The following is a 27,965-nucleotide window of genomic DNA, read 5'->3' as shown; positions in this document are numbered from 1 at the left end:
ATATGCCTGCTAAATGTAAATAATGGCAGGGGAGCGGCAAAGGCGGGGAAACCCGAGAAATTGCTCATTTCTTGTACGCGTTCCTGCTGCAAGAGTTTGCCTCTGCCTGAGAAGACAGTGAGAGCAGAAAACATGAATAAAAGGCTGGTTCTCACCCCAATATACAGGCACCTCTGCATATTTTTGGTATCAGGATTTGTCATTAGTTGTCTAAAATAATGGTTATTTCCAAAATAGTTAAGCTAAGAGGAAGAGGAGGCAACAGGTTTTGCACGGCCCAAAGAGAGTGTGCTGTGCCCAGCCTGTCTCCCCCTCCCTGGGTTGGTCGTGCTGAGCGTCGGGAGATATGGGCACCATCAGGGCTTTGGGTGACACTGTCAATGGCCAGTGTTTGCTGGAGATCACCTTCACCTTTCCCAGCACCCCTGATTTGGCCTGTTCTACAAAGCGGTGTGTATCGAGGAATGGTTTCCTTGCCAGCCCGGGATTATCGGGGATTGACAGCATGTGGGTGCCACCCTGCAGCTGTCCTGCCGGAGCCTGGCCCGGCTTCGCTGTGTGGCCCTGGGAACGCAGGTGATCTGGTGATGTTGTGCAGAGGTGCCCGGTCGCAGCCGGAGGTGCTGGGGCTCATCTGGGCACCATCGGGAGGGAGAACCGTGCCGCTGCTCGGGGGGTCAGCCAGGCTGGGGGAATGGGAAGATAATGCTTTCGGAGGCATCGCTTTCCATTTCGTGCTGGAAGAGAGCAGCTCTGGCGTAAGGACCCGAGCACAGGCAAAAACTTCAGCCCATACTCTCCACCCAACTCCGCTGACCACAAATGATAGGATATCTTTGACCAAAGGCTAGCTGGAGCGGTGCCTGTGTCTCTTTTCGCAGAACGGAGAAGGCCGACTTGTGTAGTGGGCTTTTTGCCTTGCACTGTTTTTTTTTTTTTTCTTTTTTTTTTCTTTTTGTTTTGTGTTTGTTTTTATTGTTTCTACTAATAGAGAAGTTAGAAACTTGATGTCTTCTTCCCATGCAGGAAGTCTGGATATGATTAAGGCAAACATCCCCAAGATGCTTCTCTGTCTCACATATGTACTGTGTTTTGACTTACAGTAATTTTCCCCTTTCTTTTCCGTATGCAACTTCTAAATGAAAGTTAGACTTGTAAGCAACGTCCAGCAAGAGTCAAGTATCTTGTAACTGATAGGTGCATACAGGCACCAGTCATTAAGCCAGCCCAGGACACTGTGACACTGAGAAAACCACGTGCATTTGTGGTGTTCAGAGGTAAGGGTGATAATGGCACTGGAGTGTGCTTCTGCTGAAGGTTGAAACTGCCTTTCAAAAGGTGAGCTTGGATACAGGTGGATTAAGAGAGTGGGAAGATTTTTCCGTACATATCGCTCGCTTCCTACAATTAAATTGGATTGTCCCTTAAAAAAGTATGTGTGGGGAGAGAATATGCTGGGCTACCTGTGTGCTTTCTCGGCAAGGGGCATTGCTGCACTGCTGGGGGTGGCAGCAGATGGCAGTTTGTGCACAGAATCATAGAATCACAGAATGGTTGGGGCTGGAAAGTTTAGGTTGTTAAAGCTCATCCAGTGCCACCCCCTGCCCTGGGCAGGGATGCCTCCCACCAGACCAGGTTGCTCCAAGCCCTGCCCAGCCTGGTCCATCACCTCTGTATCTCTCCAGAGACACATCCCGTGGTGTTCGGTCGGCTGTTCTGGGCTCTCTGCTGCGGGCCCCTCCGGAGCAGCATCGTGCTCGAAGGATCCACAGGCTCTGGGTTGAAACCTGTGACTGTGCAATGCGCCAAGGCCACTGGTATGTCCAGCAGTGCTGGACAGGTGACGCATTGCTGCCACCCACCATTTGGGTCCAAAACATCTCTTATTGCTGCAGCAGATTACACTTAAATAACCTTGCAAAGGCATCTGCAAGCCAGTATCCCGCGTGGGCTCTGCGGCCGGGACAGGTAGCCCGTGCTCATGCCTTTGTGAGTTACCTGCGTGCCTTGGTGCCATGGGGATAGCGTGAGATCTACTTCCTTCCCAGGCTCTCCTGAAGCGTATTCAGTAATTTGTTAAGTTTTCTGTGCACAGACTGGCTTATTTACCAGTTTGGTTTATTATGGCCTGACAAGTTGTGTCCATGTTACTTAACTGGGGTAGGAGGATGAAGCAGCGCCGGTGGGGCTCAGGGACAGGGCTATCCCTCTGTCTCCTGCTGGAGCTGGTGGTATAAAACCTCTAGTAATTATGATTTGCTCATGTGTCAAATCCTGTGCTAACAGCCACACGCATATAAGTACGTATGAGGGAATTTCATTTTCTATTCAAGTATTTTTATCTCCTATCACCATAAAATTCGCGTAGCTCTTCAAGCTCTGTCCATAGCAGCTTGCCGGGTGCTGTAGGATGCGGTAGAACCCCGGGGTTTGGGGGTGACAGGGACACAGGAGCAAGAGGACCACGCTCGAGCTCCCGCATTGCCGTACAGCCTAGAGGTGGCAGCCTCGGCTGGCTCTTCCCCGCTTATGTTCATCAGCACAGAAATGGGCTCGTTGTCAGCGTTGCATTTTGGGAAACTGGTACACACGCGACATGGGGTGCAGGCGTGGAGATTTTTAAATAACACCCGGAGAAGCTGCTGCTTGCTAGGGGGGAAAAAAGTAATGTTTTTTCTCCTTTAAAGATGATTCAGCACTACTGAGCTGAAAATCTTGAGCCTGATCTGTCGTTACATTTCTTCCTTTTCCTATTGTCTGATAAGGAGATGCCGAAGTTCTTAATGCTGACTGAGAAGCTGTGGTACAGGTGTTCGCGAGAGGTCTAAGAAATCCCAAACACTGCATTTGCAAATAGTTCTGATTTTCTCTCTGGGAAGTTGGGAGTATTTTATTGCTTTGTTACAGCACACTTAGCCCCAGAATGGTGTTCAAGCGTCTGGCTGAAATACATTCCCAGTGTGATGGATAGTGTGTTTTACTGTCACTGCTCTTTTTTTTTTTAAACTAAACTTATTTGGAGTCTCTGTGCATTAAATCAGTTTTGTAAACAAGGTAAAGGGGGATGACAGCCTGTGTCTTACAAAATGAGCCTTAGGAGGAGGAGTATCTCATCTGGCTGGTGACAAAGGCTGTGTAATTCAGGATAATGTAGGTCATTGCTCTGGGCCAGAAGCGAAGTGCTTCTCATACCAATTGGCTTTTATGGGAACAGGAGGTATTCAAAATTTGGGGGTTTTGGTCTCTTAGTTGTTCATAAAGGCAGTGAACTCGGCACGTAACGCCATTGCCCTGGGCTGCTGCCCGCGTGCCCCGAGGTGGCTGGCGTGGCGCTGGGTCGGGCTGCGCAATGGTTGGCAGCGGGGTGGGTGAGCCGCGAGGCGCCTGCCCCGGCATTTCCCCGACCAGATGGCATTCAGTCGGCGGGTGGTTGGCGTTGCCCTGGGTACGCGCTTTACAGACCTGTGTATTTCTTTGTGAGTGTCACCTTGCCCATGGTGGGGCACGCTTCCTGCTTCCCAGTGCTGCGCGCCGGTGGCCACCCCACCTCTGCTGGTGTTTCCCAGCGCTCTCGCCCGTGCTTTGCACAGCACGTGCAATACAACTTGTACTTGTTCCTCTCCTGGTGTCGCCTTTCCAATGACCTTTTAAACAAAGCAATTATGGGGTTTTCACAGGCGGGCTGGCAATGAGCAGCAGATAAAGCTCGTTCCCCCCTCAGTGGCCACGGAGACCCACACCAGCCCATGCCCTGCAGAACGTGCTGGTGGCGGTTGTACTAAGAGTGCTTTAAGCTTTACATGGACACGTGAGACTTTCTGAGTTCGGGAACAAAGTCTCCCCCTTATTTACATCTTCTCTTATCTTTTTTTTGGGGCCACGTCTGTCTGCTGGTGCCTGGACCAGCGCCCTATGGCTGTGGGTCCTGTCTGGCGTGCCAGCAGCGTGCGGTGACACTGCCCTGCTCAGACTGGGACGACAAACTTCTCCCTGCGCTCAACTCCGCTCAGCCCTCGAGACCCTGTTATTAATCCGCTCTTATGTTTTTTCATTCAGCAGTTTAGATCGTCTCGGTATGATAAGCTGCTACAGGAGTTGAAAGTTCTTATCTGTTTCTATTGCTTTCATTATTTGTTTGTTTTTCTGGAAGAAGGAAAAGCTATTGGACTTTCTCATTTTCTTTGCTTGCTTAGTCATAGCTCCTAAAAACCAGGTTGTTTTTCACAAAAGCTGAGATATTGAAAAAATTCAAATTTCCTGTGTGGTCTCATATGGAAATATCTCTTTAGTTTTTTAGATTGTAGCATATTGAAAATATACTTTCTTGCAAAGTGTTTACCATGTTCTACCCCGGTCTCACGCGTCCGCATGCACTCAGTTCAGAAATGGATTCCTGCTGGTCACAAAATGTCCCTTTCCTCCCCTTGCATCCCAGAAGAAGGCAAAGGGTTTTGGTGCCTGGAGGCTGAGAGGGATGTTGCAGCCCCTACTAATGAAGCAGTGGGTCCTTTTTCTTGTTTGCCACAACGGTTCACATTTGTGTATTTAGAGGTCAGATCCAGGAGGGTCCCCATGCTGCTGTCCCCATGCCATGGTCTTGGGGCTGGCTCAGCTAGGCAGAGCCACCAGGGTAAAGGAGGCTCCTCCGGTGTGTGTCCGTGTCACAGCAGGCTTTGGGAGGGGACAGGAGCTGCCCAGCAGCACAACCCAGCTACGCTCCAGTATTCAGGATCATTTGTATGCTAGCTGAGGGAGCAAAGATAGGGACGTTTTGTTTATCTTTTGGGAAAGGAAGTCAGGGAAGGGCCTTCCCTCTCTCAGGCTCTCCACTGAATAATTGAGATATCCCTAATCTAATGAGCACACTTCTGGAAACGGTTGATCTTCAAGGAAACCCCATGTCAATGAGGCTGGCTGCAGACAGCGAGTCCAACACAGCGGCGTGTTGATAGTATTAGTAGGATGCTGTTTCAGCGCCAGACATCCTACCTGACTATTAAGCACGTGGTACCCTGTGGGCATCGTCCAAATAAATAATGAATGAGGTGTAATGTATGGGGTGCATTTTAAGCACATCACAACCAGGAAGACGGTTCTGCTCAGGAAAGTGGTGCAATGGATGCCTTGGCAAATGAACGCCGTGGGAGAAAATGCAGAGCTATTTGCAATGTAAATAGGCTTTTAATTCAGTTTCTCAGCCCCTCCCCTCATGCTGTTAAATAAGTTTGACTTTGAAGTGAAGCCCGAAGAGTTGTTATCTGCTCAAAGGCAGAACAAACATTTTCACGTTATCACCTTTTTGCCCTGTGCATGAGGGAACCTGGCACGCCAGATACCAATATTGTCTCCCGAAGACTGCGGCGCCTCGCTGGGAGTCCAGTGTCAAGTTTAACGCAAATGAACAATTTAAATGTCTTTGTTTTAATGTCTTAGCTAAAGAGACAGGAATCCCAATATTTCTTTTTCCCGTGCCTCCCTAGTTGAGCTAGAGCCCTTCCAGGGTTTTCTGCCTGGGATAGCTGTGCCCTCAGCAGCAGCTTGCTCTAAACTCAGACTTAAGCCCAGGCTGAAAGGGGTGCAGCTGAGACCTGTGGTCACCCAAGGAAGAGCCTTCTCCTGCCGCTGGGATGGGTTTGCTTCCAGCTCATTGCCAGCGCCACTGCCAGCTCCTCAGGCACCAGGGATGACTCTTGAATTGCTTTGTCTCTGCACAACAAGGAGCTTTGTTCAGTGATTTGAAAATATTTGGCGTTGGATGTTGAACATTTTCTTTCTCAAATGGGGTGATGGTTAAGTGGTTTCCTCTTCCCTTCAAAATGAGTAAATTTCCAAACCACTAAGCTGGTGAGTATTGACTGACTCACCAATGGGATTAGCAGAGATCAAACATATTATGTCTGGTTTACTTGGACCTGGGCTTGTTGCAAGCCTGAATGCACGGTTTCTGCTGGTGAAACAGTGCTAAGCTGCCGTGTGTGTGCCGAAAGCCAACTGTTGGGTTGGTTGGTTGGTTGGGGAATGGAGTTAGGGACAAGGGTTAATCCTTTGTTCCTTGCCCATATGTACCACAGAAGTGACAGAAGATGGGCCAAACCCACCACTATGGGAGCTCCTGTTCATGTTTTCTTTTCTAACAGAGGATCAGCTCTTATCGAGGACCAAAGACTTCTGCAGAGTGTTGTTACAGCTCACGTTCTCCTGCTGAATCACTGTTGGGAAGTGCAAGTTAGAAATTACCCCTCTTCCCAGGCCTTATCAGTTCTTGAGAATTTAGTACCAAAAAGGGCCTACGTGCTCTGCTGAACGCAATCCCTAGGAATTGCTTCCTCCCCGCCTTGTGCCACGGCAGCCCCGTGCCCCGCGAGCGGTGATCCTGGCTCTCTGCTGCCCTTCTGGAGCCGCTGCGCTTCGCCATGGAGGGGAAGAGCAGTGTCAGAGGTTCTCTGTTGTCTGCTGTTGATGGATGAAACTCCACGAGCGTTGCTGCAGAGGGTGCTGATAACCACCCTGAGCACACAGTCGTGCAGCACTCTGGCCATGCCTGTGTGTCCCCCGTTGCCAGGGCTTCTGCCCGCTCTCCTCCTGCAGAAATAGCTGCCACGCTCTACTAATGCATCTGAAAATAGCCTGGGAGGAAGCAGAACAGCTAGACCAAACAAACAGAATAGATGTTGGCCATCTCACCGAGACTGGGGGCTCTGCCTGCGAGGAGGTTTGCTGGGAGCGTGAGCAGGGCAGGATGCAACCCCCGCCTTGGAGGCTGGAGACCAGGACCCGAAGGCTGGTGAGGCGTAGGGCTGGCTAGGCTGCTTGTGTCTGGATCCGCTGGCTGTGAGATGAGCTGAGATGCCGAGGATGGACAGCCTGACAGCTTGCAGCCAGGCGAGATGCAGTAAATCGTCAGCCCGCGGTGTGCCCTGTGGGAGCACAGCGTTGGCTTTCGCCCTCTGCGGCGTGTTCCTCTCTTTTGCAAACACACAACCACACCTGAGGTTGTGCAAATACTCCATGTTAAATCCATCATGACCTTGGTGCTCATGCTTATCAGAGCTAGGTAATTAAGTTTTAACTCATTTTATGGAAAGGGCAGTCCATGAGTAGACTCAGGGTCCACTGAGGAGTGGTGGAGGTGGCATTGGCCCTAGGGCGAGGGCTGGACCAGTGCTGTCCCCTGCCTCCCCGTGCTTTGTTTGCAGGCACTTGGGCTTGTTCTTTTCCCTTCTCATTAAAATAAATAAGCAAAGACAGAGTTATTTTTGGGGGGCTGGATTTACAGTACAGCTCAGGGGCTGTTGTTTGTGGAATGGTGGGGGGTGGCAGGGCCAGGCAGGACCAGCTGGTGCAGGAGGGAGCACCCCGGGGCACCCCGGGACCCCTCGCAGTGCTTCCCCCGCGAGGCTGCTGGCAGGGGCACACGCGGAGCAGGGTCGCATGGCTGCCGTTACTGCATGTAACATCAGGGTATGGACGTGGTCAGGGAAGTGGTGCAGCCAGCTGGCACGAACATGTTGGGGATGGAATTCTTCACAGAGCAGAAGGTTGCCCCCCACCAGCCGGTGCTTGGGGCGGTGGCAGGGCGTGGGCGGCTGGGGTGCGTGGATCTCCTGCTTGCTCAGTTACCTTCCTTGCCCTCTCCTGCTGCTGTGGGGATGTGCTTAGCCCAAGTGCAGGTGAGCTGCTTGGCCGAAAGCCAGAGGAATAATTTGGCATCCGGCCGTCTTACACTAAAAACACTGAAAATGTGTGTTGATTGTTGGAGATCTCCTCTGCTCATTTGCTGGTCCTGGTTAGGTCCTGCAAGGACGTCCCTGGAGAGGTCAGGCTGGGCTCAGCCCCATGCTGCTGGGGCTTGGCTAGGAAGAAGGATGTCCTCTGTCTCTCTCATGGGAAATTTATCTTTGTCATCTTTGTTTTCCATCCTGCAGTTTATTTACAGCGTTCCCTTTTTCTCCGCAGGCCTGGCGTTATCACCATGCAGGCGCTTTCAGAAGAGGACCGAAGGCTGTGGATGGAGGCAATGGACGGCCGGGAACCGGTGAGCAGAAATATTAGCAAAAAATATTAGCAAAAAAAGCATTGGAGAAAATTGTGGAGAGCTTTTTGTAGCCTGGGGCAGATTGTTTGCTGCGAAGCAGGCTGTCACGCAGCGCCTGCCAGCCGGTGCAAGAGCTGTATCCGTGGGGCAGCTCGCGCCTTCTGCCAAGAGAATAGTTTAATCCCTTGGTTAAATATTTGAGGTAATACTGTATCTCCTGTGCTTGGATTGCTTGAAGGTGCGGTGGAAAGGAGGAGGGTAGGCTTGGCCAGCACAAACATGCTGCTGTGCTGTGCTGAAAGGAAAACATGGCAAAAAGAGCAGTGGAAGAAAATACGCTGTAGATTTCCAGGGCTGTTTGAGTCCTGCAACTCATCTGGCAGCTGTTTCTGGGTCTTGTAGAAAACTGCAGATTTAGCGTGAGCGGAGGAGTGTGGCCCCTGTTCCCCGTACTCAGCGATAGCCTCTTCACTGCCATGTTTGCTCCTGCCGTGCCAAAGCTACACAGGCTTCCTCACCTCTCGAAGGCGTTATGGAGGTTTTGAGAAAACCTCATAGTTGCTGGTTTTTATTTTTTAACGCGTATGCCACGTTCAAAGAGCTTCAGCTGGTTCTGACTGGGTTCCCTCGGAGGAGCGCTGGTGCGGGCGCTGTGCGTCAGCGGCGCGGTGCTGCCCGGTCTCGGCGTGGCGGCCGCCCAGCAACGAACGGCAAACACAGCACCGCCAAGCAGCCTTTGTACGCAGAGCGAGACCAGACTGTGGGCCTCTGTGCCTCAGCGTGGCCAAAAGCGTAGCAGGATACGAAAAGAAACTTTGCGGATAGCGAGAGCAGCCAGGGCTGTTACGGGACAACCCGTACATTTTTGGAGTAGGAGTCTGTGCTTCTGGGCTTGAGTCAGGCTCTGGCAGGCGGAGGAGAGTCCATGCGGGGAGCAGGGTGTTCCATCCTAGCACAACCCCACGGCCACAGACTGGTAGTGATTTGAGCAGATCCCCCCCAAAATCCACGGAAAGGTCCTTGTTTGATGGTAAATATGTTCGTTAAAGCCAGGTGAGATGTGGATACAGGCGGGCTGTTCAGTGAATGCTGGAAAGCACACGCTGGGCTTAGTCAAGCAACTTGCTTTTGAAACGTGCAGCGTCTGGAGGTCGGGAAGGCTGTGTGTGCGTGAGGGTGCTGCTCTCTATTTCAGGTAAAGGATTTTGTTGTGGATTACAGCCAGGTCTGAGCCTGGAATCCATTGAGTAATTCAGGCGGGATGGGACCTCGGGAGGTTTCTAGTCCAGCAGATTGCTCGGGGTGTTACCCAGTCGGGTGCTGAGAGCATCCAAGGGAGGAGACTGCCTCCCTGGGCTCCAGCTCTGCTGCTTCACCGTCCTCCTAATACCCAGTCTGAGCCTCTCCTGTTTCAATTTACACCTATTGTCCCTTGTCCTCCCACCAGGCAGAGCTGTGAGGAGCCTGGGTCTGTCTTTCTGATGCCTTTCTCGCAGGAAAGATGCTGTCAGGTCCCCGCCAAGCTTTTCCTTCTCTGAACTGAATAAATGCTGCTCCCTAACAGAGAAGGTGCTGTATAACTTGGACCTACCGTTGATGGTGATCACAGCTCTCTGCCACATTGTTTTCTTCCCTGCAGCAAAATTGTGCTTCTGGGACAAAAATGCTCACTTGCACCTGAGATGTACCATTTCCAAGAACGGGCATAGTGGGAGGTGCGGGCACAGAGGCGAAAAGGGACTGAATGTGTGTTGTGTGTGCAGGACAGCCTCTGCTCCCTTTTTCTATCATGTGTTGAAAAGGGACCCTTGTCTGGGAGAGCCAGCCTGCTCCTCCGCCTGGGCTCTTGCCGTGGATGGCCCTGCCCTGGGGCCGCTGTAGTGGGAGGACACTGGGGTGTAAGGTGTACCAACCTCTCCAGCTCCAGTGTGCAAGCTCTCTTGTTCCCTCCAAAATTAACCCCTACTTTGGCACCAGGAGGCAGGATAATATTTTCGATTTCTTCAGAAACAAAATGTGCATTCTTGCGCCTAGTCCAAATCACCCCTTGTCCTTCAGGCCGCTCACCTACTTCCCACTGCCTCACCTCCACTGACAACCCTTGTTGCAAGGATGCGAAACGAGGTCACCTGCAACGGGAGCTGCATCAATATGGTCACCCACTTGCATTTTGACCTGCTGATGTTTTTGGGTTTTGGCACAACAAATTAGGATCGGGTTGCAGAAGTGCAGCCAGAGATTTTGCGTGTTTGTGCTATGCGAAAGGTGCTATGAAGTAACAAACGCAGGACTGCCTGGATTATCCTGTTTCAGAGTCTGGTTATGTGAACTCCTTCAAAAACACACAGGTCTTCATGCTGCCGCCTGCGTGTTTCTATTCTTCCCTATCATGCCCATCAGTAGCTTGCTCATCCAGCACATCAAGGATTGCTGCTGCGCATTAATGCAATACCTCATGGCACTTAAATGCTAATGGCGTTTGAACCTGGCCTTCCAGGTGTGGTGTGGGAGCCATGGGAATGAAGCCTGTAGGGAAATGGATCCAAGAGGCAGTTTACCGCTGAAGATGGTGTGTGTTGACAGACAAGGTAGCTCCTTGTCCTCAGTTATCCTCCCTGATCCGTCAAAAGTGGAGTTGTTGATCTGTTCTGTTTGGGTTTTCATCTTGCAACACCAGGGTGTGGGATGTTACCTGCTCCACAGAGATTTCCTTGAGCAAGAGACAAGGATTTAACCTTTGGACTCCTAGAAATATCCATTCTATGCTTTGACTATATTTCTGTAACCAAAAAAACCCTACTGGAAAGAATGTCTGGTTTTCCTTCGATTTGAATATCGAGTGTGGGAAAGATTGGCATGGTGGGGACGGTGATTCCATGTGCAAATTCAGGCTGTGGAGAGATTAAAGTGGACTGGAGTTCGTTTCTTAATTATAGTTAAAAAAACTAAAACCAAATATTGTATTACATTTTAGTAAGATCTAAACATAGAATGTGGGCTACATTAGCCAAGACATTTGTCACAACTTGAAAAGATTTATTATACATCTTACAGTCAAAGCAGTCTCCAGATAGCTATCATCAGTCTGTTAACTCTTACCACTTGTTACTAATTTGACTAAAAACCCTGCGTTGACTTTGGGTTTTCTTTTATGTTACAGAGGCTGGAAATGGAAGAAAATGCTAACTCCGTTAACAGTTAGCAACAAGAGCGGTTGCATTCATTTTTCTTAAGATACTCAGGATAATTTTCCTATGGTTTTTCTCGTCTGGTGATGCAGTTTGCAAGTGCGTATGGTGGAGGCCAGAGTGATTCTGAAACTTCGTTGGAGCCTGAGTGAAGAGTAAAAGCTGTGTTGGCTCACAGCAGCAGCTGTGGCAGGCTGCAGGATTAAGAGAGGCGCAAATTAGGCTGTTTGCTTTGTGGCAAAGAACTGAACAAGATAAGCATTTCAGTAAGGTTGTGGCTTTGCTTGCCAAGTCTGCAGTGAGCGTGCCAGCCAAGAGAGAGATGTCAGTGTCAGCGGTTCCTGCTATTACCTTCCGAGCAGGTCGGTAATCTTAGAAATCATTCTCACATCAGTGAGGGCAGACTGGTGGTGTACTGGGTTGGAAGTGTTTGGGACAAGAAAACCTTTCTCCAGGAAAATGAGCCTCACAATGTAAGGGTAGGTAGAGGGTTTAGGATATGAAACAGGTTAGATCATATCCCTGTTGAGCTGTATAAATCCGCTGTCCGTAATCTTGAGTGGTGATGGAGAAGTTAGTGTTAAATGGCAAATGCAACAGCCTGTGATCCTGTCAGAGGAAATAAGACATGGATGGGATCTGAGCAGTGCTGTTCTGGCACTTGCATCGCGCTGCCCTTTGCTCGATTTGTTTTGTTTTTCTTTTTTGTTCTTTAAAGCAATACAAGTCTATAAAAATACAGCCAGCATTTGATACTGGAGTTGGTTTTGTTAGTGCACTACGGACTGGGGACAAGCAGTTGGTCCCATGCCCTTGCAGGGGAGGGAAGGAGGACTCTGAAATGGAGATACATCAGCAGTACTTTCTCCTTTCCTTCTGCTCCCCTTACCCTCTCTTCAGTTCTTTAACATAACCTGCAAGCTCACAAAAGGAAGAACAAAGTACAAAGTCCCTTGCATGCTTGGGGAGGCTGAAGGCTAGGCACTGAATGGAAAGGCAGCACCGCAGAAGCTGGTGGGTTTTGTCCTGGCACCTCCCAGGGGTTGGACCTGTTGTACTGGAAGGGCCTTGTTCTTCTTGGCACTCGTGTGACTTAGTCTTTGGGTGATTAAGCTCCATCCTCTGGAAAGCAAATAAGGTTTCTGCTCCCATTCTGGAAGGCGAATCCAGGACTTGACTGCTCTGCTGTCTAGAAACCTTCCCAGGGTTTTCCCCCCTGGCCCTGAGGTCTAGTCATGTCTGCCCCTCTGTGTGGGGATGCTGGGCTGCATGGCCACCAAGCTGTGTGGAGCTGAGGGCCGTGGGGGACAGTCGGGTGGCAGCCGCGGTGCCTGGGTTTTGTGCCAGGCGCTGAGATGCCGTGTTCATGTTCCCAACCAGGGGCTGGGCCTGGCTGGAAATGCGATGCTGTTTGTCGGTGCTGGGAACTTGCGGCGTTCAGAAGTGGTTACAGCTGAATTAATGGAAGCCCAGAGGGCAAGATCCACATTTTTGAGATATTATGGAGACACTTAAACTCTCTCAGACCTTCCCTAGGTGCCGAAGGTCTGCAGGCACCAGCAGCCCTTTGCTGAAAGCATTCTTCTGCCTAGATGTGCCACTCCTTTGCTTGGGCAAGGAGCACCTTGTGCCCACTCCTGGCTGCCACTTCAGCAGCACGCTTTATCTGTCTTGTCCGTAATTTATTTTCCTCTGTCTGAGCCCCAACCAAACTCTTTCTTAGCCTTCAGTCAAGACCTGGCTCATACCTGTAGCTATAGGAGATGGCTTAGAGTTTACGGCAGGTCTGTTGTTTATCAGCCTAATGAAAGTAAGCACCAGGTGAGGTCAGTATGTCTAAGTGCCTGTGAACCTGCACAGGCACCCAGAGCCTTTCCTCGGTGGCAGGGGTTGTGATGCTGCCTGGTTTTGCAGGGTGCTGAGGGTTCTTGCTTGCAGCCAGCAGGAGCTCCGGGTGATCAGACGTATCATGGTGGGCGTGAAGGACTCGATTCCCTTTCTGCAGCCGCCTCCAGGCTTCCAGCCATGACTCAGCTCAGCAGAGCCTAACTCCTCCTCGGCTCTGTGGCGGTGTGGGCCACCCTGACCTTCACTGGGGCTGTGGCGGCCACCCCAGTGCCAATTGACAGGCTGGAGTTGTGTCTTGGGTGGTCGGTGCCGCCTTTGCACTGGGTTGGGAGCGGAGGTCGTCCCCCAGCGCCGTGGGCTTGCGGGCAGCACAAAATGGAGCAGGGCGGCGTGGGGGGAGGCCGTATGGCCGGGTCTCCACTAGATGGCAAGCTGAGACCAGCCCGCTCATTGCACTTGTGTGCCAGCGGGGACCAGGGCAGCCCCCCACGTCCCTGGGGGCTCTGTGGGGTGTCGGGGGCTGCTCTGGCCCGGCCGGGGCTGGGGGAGCCCTGTGCCCCCGCAACCGGGCTGCCCCTGCCTGTTGCCCTGCTCCGGGGCTCTTTGTGCTGCACGGCCTGGGGAAAGCTCTCGCTTCCCAGTTTTGTCCCCAAAACCCGGCACAGCCCAAAATTAGAGCCGCTTCCTTCCCCAGTTTCTCTGTCTTCCTTCTCCTGCTGCCCCAAAACGAGCAACTGATAACCTTGGGGGCACGCAGTGTTTAATCACGTTAACTGCAGGGAGGTGAGCGCAGTACCTTCAAAACTTAAAGGGTCTCTCGGCTTTTCCCTCTGTCCCTCCCCAGCCATGGGGGTCCTTCCCCCCTCCCTGTCCCTCCATCGCCTCCAGGTCTGAGGCTGGGTGTTTCCATGGGGACCACTGCCACCATCTTATATCACTTGGGTTTGGGCCTGGGGTGCCCTGCGGCCCTTCCCGGGGTCCCTGCGGTGGGGGCCATGGTGCCCTGCTGTGGTGGGGCCTGTGCCCTCCTCAGAGCCGGCCTGTGGTGGTGGCTGACTTGGTTTGGTGCAAGGAACAGAAGTGAAATAGCCAGCAGCTGGCAGCATGGCTGCTGGTCAGCAGCTCTCCACCCCACCGCTGGCCTGGCGACTGCAGGGCAGGAGCCTTCCCCATGGCGCTCCCCACTCAAGGTTCTCCAGGGGTTCCTCCCCATGGACTATGCAGTGCCAGGTGCGGTGGCCCTTTGGCAGCTCCGGCCATGCTGTGCCATGGCTGAGGGCAGTGGGATGAGGCCCACCAGTGCTTCTGGAGCTCCCGTGGCGGCGGTGCTGGTCCCGGCCCCTCGGCTGCGCTCCCCATCCGACAGCTGCGTGGCGGCGCTGGAGCTCGGCCGGCGTTGCTGCTCTGGAATTGTCGTGTTGTGTTTTTGTAGCAAACCCCAGCGTAACAACAAAGCCCAGCCTTGCATTCCTGTCCAACAGGCAGCACCCTCGCCTCCCGCCTCCTCCTCGGATATTGCTTCTGGGAATTCTTTCTGAAATTGTTTTTCATTTTCCTTGTCTAATTATACAAAATGGTGAGAGATTAATTTCCCAGTGGAAATGATGTCTTTTGAACTCAATCCAGTGCTTTCAACCTCGGCATTCCTGTCATTTTGGCTCATTCAAAAAATAAATTAACTTGAAGGACTTCAGTCCCAATACCCGCGCTGCCACGCGGGGATGTGGTGGGGCACTGACCGCACGCCTTCCCGACCTTCTCGTATCGTGTTGGGGTTCGCTGGAACCCACAGATCTGCTTTATCACTTTAATTCATTTCATCTCCAACTCCTTGGAGGTCACTTTCTTCTATATTGGTTTTGGTACTGCGCTCATTACCTCTGTAGCGAAGTGTTTCCAGCAGAGCTTGAAAACCCCTCTTGCTGGTCCTTGTCTCCATCAGATTTGAGCGTAGGGTGCAGTTTTTGCAGCTGCTGCTGCGCCAGTGTCAGGCGGGATGCGGGAACAACCACTACAGCAACTGATAATGCCAGCTGTGCTTTTCCCTGAGGGCGCTGGCTGTGAATCAGTAGTCACTGGGACAGGACATGAACCTGTTGGAGCGGGGCCAGAGGAGGCCCCGGAGATGCTGGGAGGGCTGGAGCCCCTCTGCTGCGAGGACAGGCTGAGAGAGTTGGGGGGGTTCAGCCTGGAGAAGAGAAGGCTCCGGGGAGACCTTGGAGCCCCTTCCAGTCCCTCAAGGGGCTCCAGGAAAGCTGGGGAGGGACTCTGGAGCAGGGAGGGGAGCCATAGGAGGAGGGGGAATGGTTTTAAACTGAAAGAGGGGAGATTTACTTGAGATCTCAGGAAGAAATTTTTTGCTGTGAGGGTGGTGAGCCCCTGGCCCAGGTTGCCCAGAGAAGCTGTGGCTGCCCCGTCCCTGGAGGTGTTCAAGGCCAGGTTGGACGGGGCTTGGAGCGACCTGGTGTGGTGGGAGGTGTCCCTGCCCAGGGCGGGAGGTGGGACTGGGTGGCCTTTAAAGGTCCCTTCCAACCCAAACCATTCTATGATTCTAGAAGTGAATTATTAGAGACATTAGAAGAATCTTCACCCAGAACATCTTTGACTACAGATGGTGGTCTTTGGCTGTTTTCTCTTTGCACGGGGAGCTTGTGGGCGAGATGTCAGAGCAATCATCACGTTTGCTCTTCTGGTGCTCTCAGGGGTTTGATGTGTGTCTGTCTCTCCATCTTATTTACTCTCAGCCTTTTCCATGCTGATCTTTTTACCCCCTCGATCCCACAGACATGTGTTTCCATGGGCTTTCCAGAGAAAGATGGTTATTTTTGTATGCTTTATCGTGAAGTTTTTTCATGGCCTTCATCTTGCCTGGGTTTGTTTGCTTATGGCGAATTCGTTCTTTCTGTTCTGTTTTCTGTGACCTGACTCATTCCAGTTGCTGCTTCTCCATCTCTCTGTCTCTCTGTCTTTGCTGAACAGAACATTTTTTCCCCACTCTGACCCCTCTCAATCTCTAAGTTTCTATTGTTTGCTTTTTCTCTTCGCTTCTAATCTGCTCCCCGACCCAGACAACCTAGTGAACTTTCCCTGAACCGAAGCTGCAGTCTCACCCATGCTCTCGCACCGCCTGGGAGCATCTGAACTGCCTCCCAGGGTGGCACCTCTCTCTCAGTGGAGGTATGTCCATCACCCATGGCTGCAGTGATGGCAAGCCGCACTGCTGGCTTGGCAGCAAAACCTGCCCCAGCTTCTCTCTTTTGTGTCCCACAGTTCAAGATTTTTGCCAAAAAAGTTCTTTGTCCTTTTTGGGGACACAGTGGTGGAAGAGTGTCTTCAGAGAATCAGCCTGAGCTTTCAGACTGAATGATAACCTGGGCCAGTGGGAGTTGTCCCTGCCCATGGCAGGGGGTTGGATGATTTTTAAGGTCCCTTCCAACTCTAACCATTGATTCCATGATAATTTGTCGCGTTCCACGTTAGTTTTTGTATCACATCACTTAGTGCTGTTCCCTTCTTCTCCCTCTACTGTTTTGTAACCTATTTTAAGGCTATAATAGCAGTAACTTTACGCTGAGTTTATAAGCTTTTATTTTGTTTCTAAAGCACTTAAGCCAGTGAGGTCCAAAGCCTTGACTTCAGGCTTTTATTCCTAGTTCCAGCAAATGCTGGTGCAGTGGTTGATAGCTCACCCAGCCAGAATCGCTGCTGCTTCAGGCTGACAGGTTTTTGTACTTTGCTTAAGAAGCTGTTTGGGTCACAAAGAGAAAAGTACTGAGAGAAGCATTCTAGATCATCTTAGAAAGAGAAAAGAACGCTCTGGACTGCTTTTACACACCTGAAAGTGCTGTCCCACCCACTTTCGGAAAGTTTGTGACTTGTTCTCTTTCTTCTGGCTCTATCGCTGGGGACATCCAGGAGTGGCTCCTGTCTCTGGTTTTCATCTCCTGTGCACGAATGCCTCGTCATTTCTTTGATGCATTCTTTGCTGTAGCCAGTGTTGCCACGGCACTCTTCATTGTGGTCTGTGCTGCACAAATTGGCTATGGAGGTCGGGCTGTACTTGGAGACTAGGATGGTTGGTGCCATGTCACAAGCTGGGTTTCGCTCTCCCTTTGGGACAAGATGTTGGTTCTGCTGGGGAAGCGTTGGCAGCTGCCTGTCTCTCCTTGTATTATCTTGCTGCTGATACCCACAGAGGCAAACGCGCAGAGGAGTGAGGGCTGGGATTTGAGTATTGGTCCAGTTACGGATCCACAGGACATCGTACAACACACATTGGTGTGTAATACCCACCGACTCCGCTGCAGCACAGCATGTTTTTCTTTTACTTTGGTTCAGGCCAGGAGGTGAGCGTGGTGGTGAAGGCGGTTTGAGTTTGCAGAGTCCCTGGGGATAGATGGTTAATCAAACTTGAAAATTGCAGCGTGCTGGCGATGAGCGCGGCGTGTGTGCGAACAGGATAGATCAGCCGACATGTGGTAACTTGTCTGTAGGTCTGGGCCCTGACAGGCGGAACAGCTTAAGAAAAGGTTGCAGAGTGGTTGCATCAAGTGATTTCGTTACACTGCTTTGGTGCGAACCCATCTCTCCGCCCTCCGGCTGCATCTGCCCCGCTGTGCTAGCAGTCTCTGTGGGGAGGCACAAAGACCAAAGGGAGTATGTTGGCTTTCCTTTTCTCTCTGCTCCTATGTCACCTCTGCTTAGCGTTATTTGAGCAAGCAATTCAAGAAACATGTAGAAATTCAGGGAATAGCTCCATGTTAGTAGAACAAACTTCTCCGCCAATTTGAATAGACTATTAGAGTATCTTTTTTCTATTCTAAATTAAAAAGTAAAGTAAATTATTCACTGTACAAATAGTTGCACAAGTAACCTCTTTCTTTATTCCTTCCTTTATTGATCCTTACATTTCATTGTAAGTAGTGATTTACTGTCCCGCTACAGACCCACTACAGTCCCTGACCTAGGCTTTTTCCTTCCCCTAGCTGCAGCATCAGAAGAAAGCCTGCCCTTTGAAACACCAAATATTTTAATCATCTTATTTCTGTACCTCTGGTCTCTCTCCCGTGCCACCCTCGGTTGCTGTTCCTGGCAGACCTCCCGCAGCGCGGTGCCTGCGCGGAGCCGGGCTGGGCTCTGGCAGGAGCGGGCAGGCTGCCGAGGACGGCGGCTCCTGCACGGGGCTCAGGCAGCAGCAGCGTGGACGTGCCCCATGCTGTCTCTCAACCAGGGTTTGTTGGATGCCGCATGGTAGAAATGCTCCTTATGAGTGCCGGGTACATGCTGGGGGTGAGTAGTTTCCCAGGAGGCTGTTAGCATTGTGGAATTTCAGGTCATGTCTGGAAAGGGGTAGATGTCCTGCTGCCGTTTTGGAGAGGGGCACTGAGACCATTTAGATCTCCATGGGGCTGGCTCCCAGTACCAGGGAGGGAAAGGGGCACTGCGAGCCCTGTGTTGCACCCCAGGACTGCTCCGAGAAACCACCTCTGCAGCTGCCCGGGGCTCGCAGAGGTCTCCTGGGTGCGGAGGGCAGGGCTGGCGAGGGTGGGATCATGGTCACCCCTTTCTGCTGACCTTCCCAGGGCCTGGGGGTCCCCGCGATGGTCTGCGCTGCCGGCACACCTGCCTGACGGCCGACCCAGCCTGTCCCCCATGAGCGGCTGTGCAAACTGGGGATTGAAAGTGGTCTCGCCTCAAAGATGTTACAGCCTTGGCATTAAACCACCAGCCATTGTTCAGAGCAACTGGGCAGTGTAAAACCTCTCTTCACAGAGGAGGAACGCGAGGCATGCCTGTGTTACAGTTATTTTAAAAATATAGATGACACTGTCATTTAAAATTAGGTTGGTTTTGATGTGTTCAGGCTCCTTGTTCGTCAGTAGACGTTGAAAGGAGGAAGGGCGTGTGTGTTTGCGGGAGAGAGGGAGAGCGAGAAGCTGGCCGGACTCCAGCACAGATAGCTGGTGGAGGAGGATGTGCAAGTTGTTGCTCAAGCATCCTAGAAAACTTATGGGAAGCTGTTAAACTAGCAGAAGTTTTCACTTTTAATCAGTCACTTGAGTGGTCTGAACATATGTTCTCTGCTGGACTTGCTTAAAAATTCTGCTTTGTGAAACTTTAAGCGCTTTAGTTATTCCAAAAATGTATTTTTTTAAACCAGTTGACCTTTAGTTACATTATTCTAGAGACTGCTGTATGTCTAACATGCTTTGTTCCCTGTCGCTTCTGCCTACCCCCTTATTTTTTCCCCCCAAGCTGTCTGCTGCTTGATTTCCTTTTAACATTTAGACATGGTGGGTTGATAGCTTGACCCAGGTAATTTTTTCCTTGGTTTGACCCAGGTAATTTTTCCCTGAGGTGACGGCCACGCGGGTTATGTAAGTGCGCTGAGCTAAGCAGCCCAGATGGCTGGCGGGCAGCCCGGCCGGCTTCGGCGGCTCTTGGGAATGCCTGCACTTGTAATAAAACGTGGGCTTGTTTTTAATTAGAACCATCATTTAGTTCAGCTTGGAGAGACAGAAGAGCAAGACCCGAGTAGAGGATTCAAACCCCCAGATGCTTTGCTTTTGATAGAGGGTTTTTTTTTAAATTATTATTATTTTTATTTTTTTTTTCCTTTGAATCAGGCTCAGGGATCAGTGTAAGTTCTGAGCTGAAATTTATGTTGGAAGGAAGGAGGGGGAGAGGGGAAGAGGGAAGGGAGGTGGGGGGTGGCTCTGACTGCAATGCATTAGTTCAGTGTTGAACAGTAGGTTGGGAGGGAAGGAAGGAAGGAAGGAAGGAGGGAAGGAAGGAGCTGCCAGGGACCCTGGGCCACCCTCTTCCAAATGAACAGTCCTCGTTTGAATGACATAAACCAGCATTTCACAGCGGGTTTTTGCTGCCCTGCCAAGTCTTTCACTTGGGAAGCAAGGCATATTTTTTCCTCCCCTCCCCCTGCAGGGAGGTTTGCAGGGATGTGGGCTGGGAAAGATCTTGCTCCTATCTATATCGTTCTGGCTCAGAGAGCAAGGAAGGTTATTTCTAGCCACAACACAGTGTAGCCTAGCTCTGAAAATCCTGCTTGTAGTATGAAAACCTGGCTCTCGGACAAAAATAGAACAGGGTTGATAAGGCAGAGCCAGAAACAAGGGCTGATTTCATCAAGGTTGCCAGGTGTCCTGCTTTTAACAAGGAAATATGCTTTTTTGTGCATGAGCCTTCCTCCTCTGTGCTTTGCTGGCATCCTGCTCCTGGGCTGTGTCCCAACATAGCAGCTCTGCAACGGTGTGCCAAGCTTGCTCGGGCGTCAGGTGCAGAGGATCCTGCCTGGTGTGGGATGGATCTGTGCTGATCTCGCTCTTTTCTTTTTCTCTTTCTTCCTTCTTTCCTTCCTTCCTTCCTTTTCCCCCTTGCCTGTTGGTGCAGGAGCAGGGTATACGGTGTCCTCCCCTCCCTGGGCATGCCCACCCCGCCTCGTGAAGGGACCCTCAGGTGCTCAGAGGCTGTGGACATTCCTGTGCACACTGCGGGAGACGTTTCTCTGCGGGGACAGGGCTGAGGAGCATGCTGGGAACCTACTGCTAAGTGAATAGTCCCTGCCCTTCTGGGGTGTCGTGGTGTGGCACCTCATGACGTACAGCTCTGGGCGTCAGCAGGCAGGCTTTGGGTAGGACAGCAGGGTGGAGAGGTGCTCTGTGTCTCCGAGGCTGGAGCTGGCTCAGGGTGAACTTCCATACACCGTTCCATGCACATCTGGGCAGCTGTGGGGAGAGGGAAGCCTCTACCGCCTCTCCATCCTCAACCGTTCAGTCTCTGTTTCTCTGGTGCTGGACCGAATGTTTGTGTGCCCGCGCTGTGAACCTGATCTGGCTGCAGACTGTCAAGTAACAATAATACTGATATCTGGCTTGCTGGGTTGATTTGCAGCTGGACCAGGCTCCCTGCGCGGCTGTGCAGGTGCTAGCACTGTCTTTGCCAGCAGCGGTGGCAGAGTGTGGCTGTGAGTGTGACGAGGGCAAGACGGTTCCCTTTGGCTGCAGGATGGTGTGAGATAAACCAAAGCCAGCTGTGAAACCACAGCGTCGTGCTGCTGCCCACGGAGCTCAGCGGGGCCACCATGACCTTCCGTGGACACGCAGGCACAAGGACGTGGGGCATTTGGCGTGTTTTGTGGCTTTGGTACCTGCTAGCGTCCCTGCCTGCCTAATGAGGGCAAGTGAAATGGCATGGCAGGAGCATCAACGTGACAGCAAGAGCAGCAAAACGGTGTGTAAAATGTTCCTGGCAAGGGAAATGCTTGCCTGGGGAGTGTAAGTTTTTCAGAGCAAGTTCTGGGTCTCCTCTGGGCAAACTGCCGTCCGTCTACAGGGCATCGCCTTCTCCCGTCTGTCCTCCTGTGGCAGGGGAAAGCAAAGCCGAGGAGCCGCTTCTCCAGCATCACTCCCAAGGGAAAGGTGCTCGTGGGCTGGGTGACCAGGTGAGGGGAGGCAGGGAGGGCTGTAGGCTGTCCGTCTTTACGAAAGCCAGGGTTGGTAAAAACGTGAAAAAGGTAGAAATGCAGTAACAGCCACATGAAAAGAAAAGTGAGCACTAACGTGCCTGGCCAGAAGAAATGGGTTATCCACAGGTTGTCCCTTCTCAGAAGTCCCTGACAGTGCTTGCATCCAGCAACGGCTTGAGGAAGTGAGGAGGTAACTCCTTATAGTCTTCACAGTCAGAGAAAATGGGCCACCCATATCTGCTAAAATTATGCTTCAGAATACTACTTTTTCACTTTCTTTTTCTCTTGAATTGCTGTGGAAATAATGGAGGATTTGGCGGTAAAAAACAGTAGAAACAAAATAATGTCTTTTTATCTTTTAAATGGAATGTGCTCAATAATTCACTGAAGTTCGGCTCTCTTGAAGGCCCTTTGAGTTACCCAAGATCTCCATGCAAAACCTGCCTGTCGTCGTTTACAGCACAGAGGGGGTTTTTGTGAGCTACCAAAGCTACAAGTGAATTAAATAAGTTAGCCTTCTCTGGCCTCTTCCTAAGAGCACCGTCCAACACCATCCTGAAGGGATTTTTGTCCAGGCATTGCAGGAGAATTTTCATAAACCTTTTCCTTAATGGTTGCTGCTTCTCAGGCTTCCAACTTCTTGTGTAGATTGGAAACAAATTCTCCAGGACTGATCTTGATGCGTTTCAGTTTCTGTTGCGCGCTGAAGGGGACAAGGACTTTAGGATTTGAACTGCGGGGACCAGGTGCATCATTGGCGTGCAAGTGAGAAAGAGGTTAAGACAAAAGCCTTGTTCCAAGTGGATCATGCTTGTTTTCACCCCATTTTCCCTTTTCCTTTATAAAAAAAGTTGCAAAACACCCGTGTAAAATGTCTGTGCTCCTCCTGCCCATGTCTTCACAGCCTGTCCTTGGGTGGCTGGCAAGCCAGTTGGACTACCAATTCTGAGGGAATATAATGATTTCTATTTATACTCTTTTGGCTCGTGCATCTTCTGAGCTGAAAGTTGAAAAACTCGTTCATGGTTGTTTTGAGGATTTCTGAATATGAATCACAAGGAAATTGCATAACACTGCAGCATTTCCTCCTATTGCTCAGGGCTTTACAAACACTGCGCTCCTCCAGGGAGACCGAGGAAATCTGGCAGGACTGGCCCATTTGGACAGTAGCTTTAGTCTAAATGGAAAGTCTGGGTTGAAGGGCAGGTCCCAGCACTAGCAGAAGGTGTGTAAGGTGGAATCTTCCATGCCAGGGCGTGGGCTAGGTGATCGAAATGGCGGGTTCCTTCTCAAAGGGTGATCCCTCTGTCTGTGGCTGCAGAAGAGGGCTGCTGGTATTGGTTAAGGCGTTCTATAAATCTCCCACCTCTGAGAAACGAGACAATTCTTTCCTCTAGCTTTTAGCAATTTGGGCAGAATTTCATGCTGATGTTGGAACCTGGAAGATTTTGGGAACTGTGCTGAATGCTGTGCAGCCTCCAAGGGATACAGCTTAGCTTGGGCCACTTTGAATTTTAAATAAAACACTGCTTTGTATATGAAATGTGGTGTGTTCATATAAAGGACGTGTGCACACATGCAATTGCCATATGAAAGCTCAGTTAATTTATTGTGGAGGTTAATAGACATCACGGGCAGCCAGAGTGAACCCTGAAATGAGGAAATCAACATAAAATTACTCAATATCATCTTTTCTTAGTTCCCCTTCCAAACCCCAGCTGCTTCCTTTCCCTTTTCTTTTCCCGCAATCCGGTTTCATCCCAACCAGCCCACATCACTGTTTGCTCTTTGCATGCTCCTGTGTGCAATTTATTTAGGATCAGGTTGGAAAACTGATGGATTGGATTGGTTGTGGTTTATTTGTGCACAAGCAGAAGATGGCACCAGGCCATGAATGGTGGCTGTAGAAGTATTTCAGGCTACAGATGGTGGCTATTGGAGGATTTTTGGTTATGAAAATCCACAGCTTATGTTTTTATTACCCTCCGACGTAGGTAGTTATATGTAGTAATGACAGAGGTGAAGTTTGAGGGGGGAATGGGGTGGGTACGGTGGTCTGCATTCCTTCTTCTGCCCATACTTTGGTCCATGTGGTGTTGGAGACATGAATCGAGAAGCAGGGCGGCTCGGCCTTGTTTCCTGGGCTCTCTCTTCTAGCTAGCACATCCTTCAACATCGCAGGCCTCTCAGCCGTCTCTGTAAAACTGTTGCCTCTGCAACACGTGGTGTATATTCGGTGAAATATTTCCCCAGGAAGAATTAACTTGTTCGTTGATAAATTATCTTAAATATTGAGTTAACAATTGAGCTTAGTGCAAGTGTTCTGGGGGAGAAATTTTAGCTTTGCAGGAAAATTTCAAAATAATAATTGCAATTTCTGTTGTGCTCTTACAAAATTTGTGCTTCTGGATTACTTACAGATGAATCTCACAATTTTTCAATAATAGGGTGTAAAGGCATTGTTTTAAGCCTCCAAATCATAGAATCATAGAATCGTTAGGGTGGGAAGGGACCTTAAAGATAATCTAGTTCCAACCACCCTGCCATGGGCAGGGACACCTCCCACTGGATCAGGTTGCTCAGAGCCCCATCCAGCCTGGCCTTAAAAACTTCCAGGGATGGGGCTTCCACCACCTCTCTGGGCAACCTGTTCCAGTGTCTCACCACCCTCATGGTGAAGAACTTCTTCCTAACGTCCAGTCTGAATCGACCCATCTGTAGTTTTAATCCATTCCCTCTAGTCCTACCATTACCCGACATCCTAAAAAGTCCCTCACCAGCTTTCTTGTAGGCCCCCTTAAGATACTGGTAGACCACTATAAGGTCTCCTCGGAGCCTTCTTTCCTCCAGACTGAACAACCCCAGTTCTCTCAGTCTGTCCTCATAGGAGAGGTGCTCCAGCCCTCTGATCATCCTTGTGGCCCTTCTCTGGACACGTTCCAGCATGTCCATATCTCTTTTGTAGTAGGGGCTCCAGAATTGGATGCAGTATTTGAGGTGGGGTCTCACGAGAGTGGAATAGAGGGGGGGAATCACCTTCCTCGACCTGCTGGCCACGCTTCTCCTGCTGCAGCCCAGGATGTGGTTGGCTTTCTGGGTTGCTAGTGCACACTGATGGTGATTCTGCAGAAATGAAGCACCAGTAGCTTCCGCTAACACAACTACAATCTGGTTTTGTTCAGGGTATTTGACCATCTCCAGCATGAATTTAGAAAACTAAGCCCAAGGTTTGCAAATTTTGTACTAGGTTAATATACATTTTTTCCATTCGTATCACTTCTGAAACTTTCTAGTAAAGATATTTTGGTTCTGAAGATACAATCAGATGGGAATAATTAGTAAGAGTGTGATGTTGGAACGATTGTGGTGCTGCAGGGTAGGGATTTGTCTCCAGGTTAGTCACTAGCCCCAGTTTGTGAGTTTTATACCCAAGCCTGTTCCCACTGGCGGTACGCGGGACACGAGCCCTTCACCTCTCAGCACAGGCTCTCTTTGCTCAAATTTCCTACCCTTTGTCAGTGACTAATACTGAAAAGTGAAAGAAGCTTTTTACTTCATGAGAAGCTTTCTGGGTTTAGGTCTGTTTTCTCCAGAGTGTGTTAACAACAGGAAAACGGTGTGTGTGCATACACAAATACATGTATCTTATGGTGTTTTCTCATCGGCCTCTCTCCTGGGTGATGTGTGTGTCTGCAGGACGGCCTGTCTGTGCCCGTCCTGTTCTCAGCACACCCCCAGCATGCTGTCTGCTAAATGCCATGACCCTGCGAGGTGGAAATGTGCTGCTCTTCCCACTTAGGCTGCCACAAGCACCAGTGCCTGGTGCCTTGGTGCCGCATCTTGTGCCAAGCCGGCACCTGGTGCTCACCCGGGTGGCCATGGCGAGGCAGCCTCCAGCAAACCTTAGTGTGGGAATTGCGCAAGAGAGAGGATTTGGGGAGAGGAAAAGAAATATATCTGCCTCTCTCTTCAAATACAGCACTTGGCAGTTTGGAAGATGTCTGTGAAAGCCATGTGCTCCCAGTCTGGCACCCATCTCTCCTGACACTCCTCCCAGGACAGACGTGGCCCCAGCTGTGGGTCTCCGTGCCGTGCATCCCTGCGCTGGGCACGCCAGCGCCCCTGAGCCCCCAGCGATGCCTGACTGTGTGCTGCAGGCAGTGAGCGTGGTCTAGAGCAGAGCACATCACATGGAGATATCACAACTGTTTTCTGGAGCAGGTGCAGAGGAGGCCCCGGAGATGCTGGGAGGGCTGGAGCCCCTCTGCTGTGAGGACAGGCTGAGAGAGCTGGGGGGGTTCAGCCTGGAGAAGAGAAGGCTCCGGGGAGACCTTGGAGCCCCTTCCAGTCCCTAAAGGGGCTCCAGGAGAGCTGGGGAGGGACTCTGGAGCAGGGAGGGGAGCCATGGGACGAGGGGGAACAGTTTGACACTGAAAGAGGGGAGATTTAGATGAGATATGAGGAAGAAATTGTTTGCTGTGAGGGTGGTGAGCCCCTGGCTCAGAGAGGTGGTACATGCCCCATCCCTGGCCACATTCAAGGTCAGGCTGGATGGGGTCTGAGCAACCTCATCCAGTTGAATATGTCCCTGCTCATTGCAGGAGGCTTAGACTAGATGACCTTTAAAGATACCTTCCAACCCAAACGATTCTATGATTCTGTGAGATGCTTGCAGCCAAAGGCTTTGCGTGGCTGGCAGGCGGTGGTGGGATGGTTGCCTGTGCTGGATTCAAATGTGGCGAAGGAGGAACAGCTGTGGTTGTCACACTGGCTGCATCCACTGACCGGTGCAGTGGTGGGCAGCGGTGGGCCTGGACTTCTGGGCGTGGGGAGGTCAGGGGTGGCTGCACAGCATCTGCTGGAAGAGCATCTGTACCGAGAGCTTCAAAGGTCTTTGTTGTCTGGATGCAGCTCCAGTGACCCAGGAGGTATGGGGGTTACTCCCCAGCCTTGCTGAGTTTTTCCACATGCCGAGTTTTTCTGCTCTGGACTGGGTGGCAGAGCTTGTTCACCAGAATCAGGCAGGTCAGAGAGCATGCTGTGCATGGGGAGCACCAGGGAGCATACGGCTTCTGTTGCCTCCGTCCCTTGGCAGAAGTGATTGGATTTATAATTTTCTGCCGTGCTGTAAAGCTGAATTGACAGTGTAACAGTGTGGTGGAGTTACAAGGAGGATGGTGTAGGGGAAAAATGCTCCTGTCTGAACAATCTGTATTTTTGTCAGTAATCAATGGAGACTTGGGTATAATGAACAGTAAGAACCTCTTTAAAATTCAGGACCCTTTCGCAGGGAGGAAGGCTGGTCCATCAACTGGCTGACTTGCATATGCGCCTTAATCTTAAAATGCATCCTTGTGCTTTAAACCCTGCATATTATCAAAGCTATTTTGGAAAGAGCGGAATATTAATATCCGTCAAGCCAAGCTGGGCAGGAGTGACTTGTGCTGTGCCAAGACCCCAAGGGGTCTCTGTGGGATGGGTCAGCCCTGTTTAAGGGCACAATTTTGACAGGGGGGCAGATGATGGCCTGGAGGGTGCTGGGGGAGCTTCGCTCTTGGACCTCTTACACAGCAGAGCTTTCTTCAAACTTGGAAACTTTCTCTTATCCTAAAAAAATCTCTCCCTTCAAAAGGCTTGAGGCGATACAGGAAAAGGATTTCTTTTTAAAAGTAGTGTTTTTCTTGGATAAGGGAATGGTATTATAGAGTTGGGGCTTGGTTATGATGTTGTGGAGTGTTGTTAACGGATTAACACACTGACAATGGATAAAAGGTTTGTCCTTAATAAGATGGATGTAGGATGACAGTATCTCCTTGTTTTATGGTTGCATAGTTGACCTCTGCATGAAATTTCCTTTTCACTGTGTGCATACTTTGCAATTAATGGCATAAGCATATTGTGTTTCCTTGTCTGTCCTTCTCCCTTTTTTTTTTAAAGAACAGTCTCTGATGATTAACAACCTCTCTATTGTTTCATGTAACCAAACTGGAAGAGTGAATATGCAGGCAGACACATTTTTCCCTGTGGCTGCTGTGCTGTGCACTGTAACTTGAGCTGCATGAGTGGTCCTTCAGGCCTGGGCAGCAGAGGAAGCCACTGGGAGAAGGACAGCAGGTAGGGAATCTGTGCCAGGAAGCATCTTAGTGCCAGAGCAAGTGGCTGAAACCTGGGTTGACCCAGAAGAATTGGAAAATATTTTGGTGTCCCCAGCACAGGAACTGGTGTGTGCTCAGCAAGGACAGTGGCTGGGCTGGGACCGCAGTTGTGGGTGAAGCAGGGGGCTGACTGGGTGGGCTTCTTGGCTGGTAACCCAGCTCTAAGTGGAAAGCAAAGCTATGAGAGCCGGGTCACCCTTTTATTGTATATAATGTTAACCTACGTGTCTGGGCTGAGCCAAGGTGGAGTGATGGGC

General features: G+C 50.8%; 1 protein-coding gene across 4 annotated transcripts in view; it reads left to right on the top strand.

Moving 5' to 3' along the window:
* Nucleotides 1-27,965, top strand: part of ARHGAP26 (Rho GTPase activating protein 26) — a 149,414-nt gene that overhangs the window by 33,973 nt on the left and 87,476 nt on the right. For all 4 annotated transcript variants that reach the window (XR_010072866.1, XM_063348639.1, XM_063348638.1 and 1 more), the window contains exon 11: nucleotides 7,957-8,035. Coding sequence is in view for 3 of the 4 variants with exons in the window: in XM_063348639.1 (XP_063204709.1) it covers nucleotides 7,957-8,035 (79 nt within the window). In the remaining variant the exon portion in view is untranslated. The remainder of the gene's footprint in view (nucleotides 1-7,956; nucleotides 8,036-27,965) is intronic.

This window comes from Chroicocephalus ridibundus, chromosome 11 (assembly GCF_963924245.1).
Source record: "Chroicocephalus ridibundus chromosome 11, bChrRid1.1, whole genome shotgun sequence".
Taxonomy (NCBI): domain Eukaryota; kingdom Metazoa; phylum Chordata; class Aves; order Charadriiformes; family Laridae; genus Chroicocephalus; species Chroicocephalus ridibundus.
Note: the sequence above shows the minus strand (reverse complement) of the source record. Positions and strands in the feature narration are given on the sequence as shown.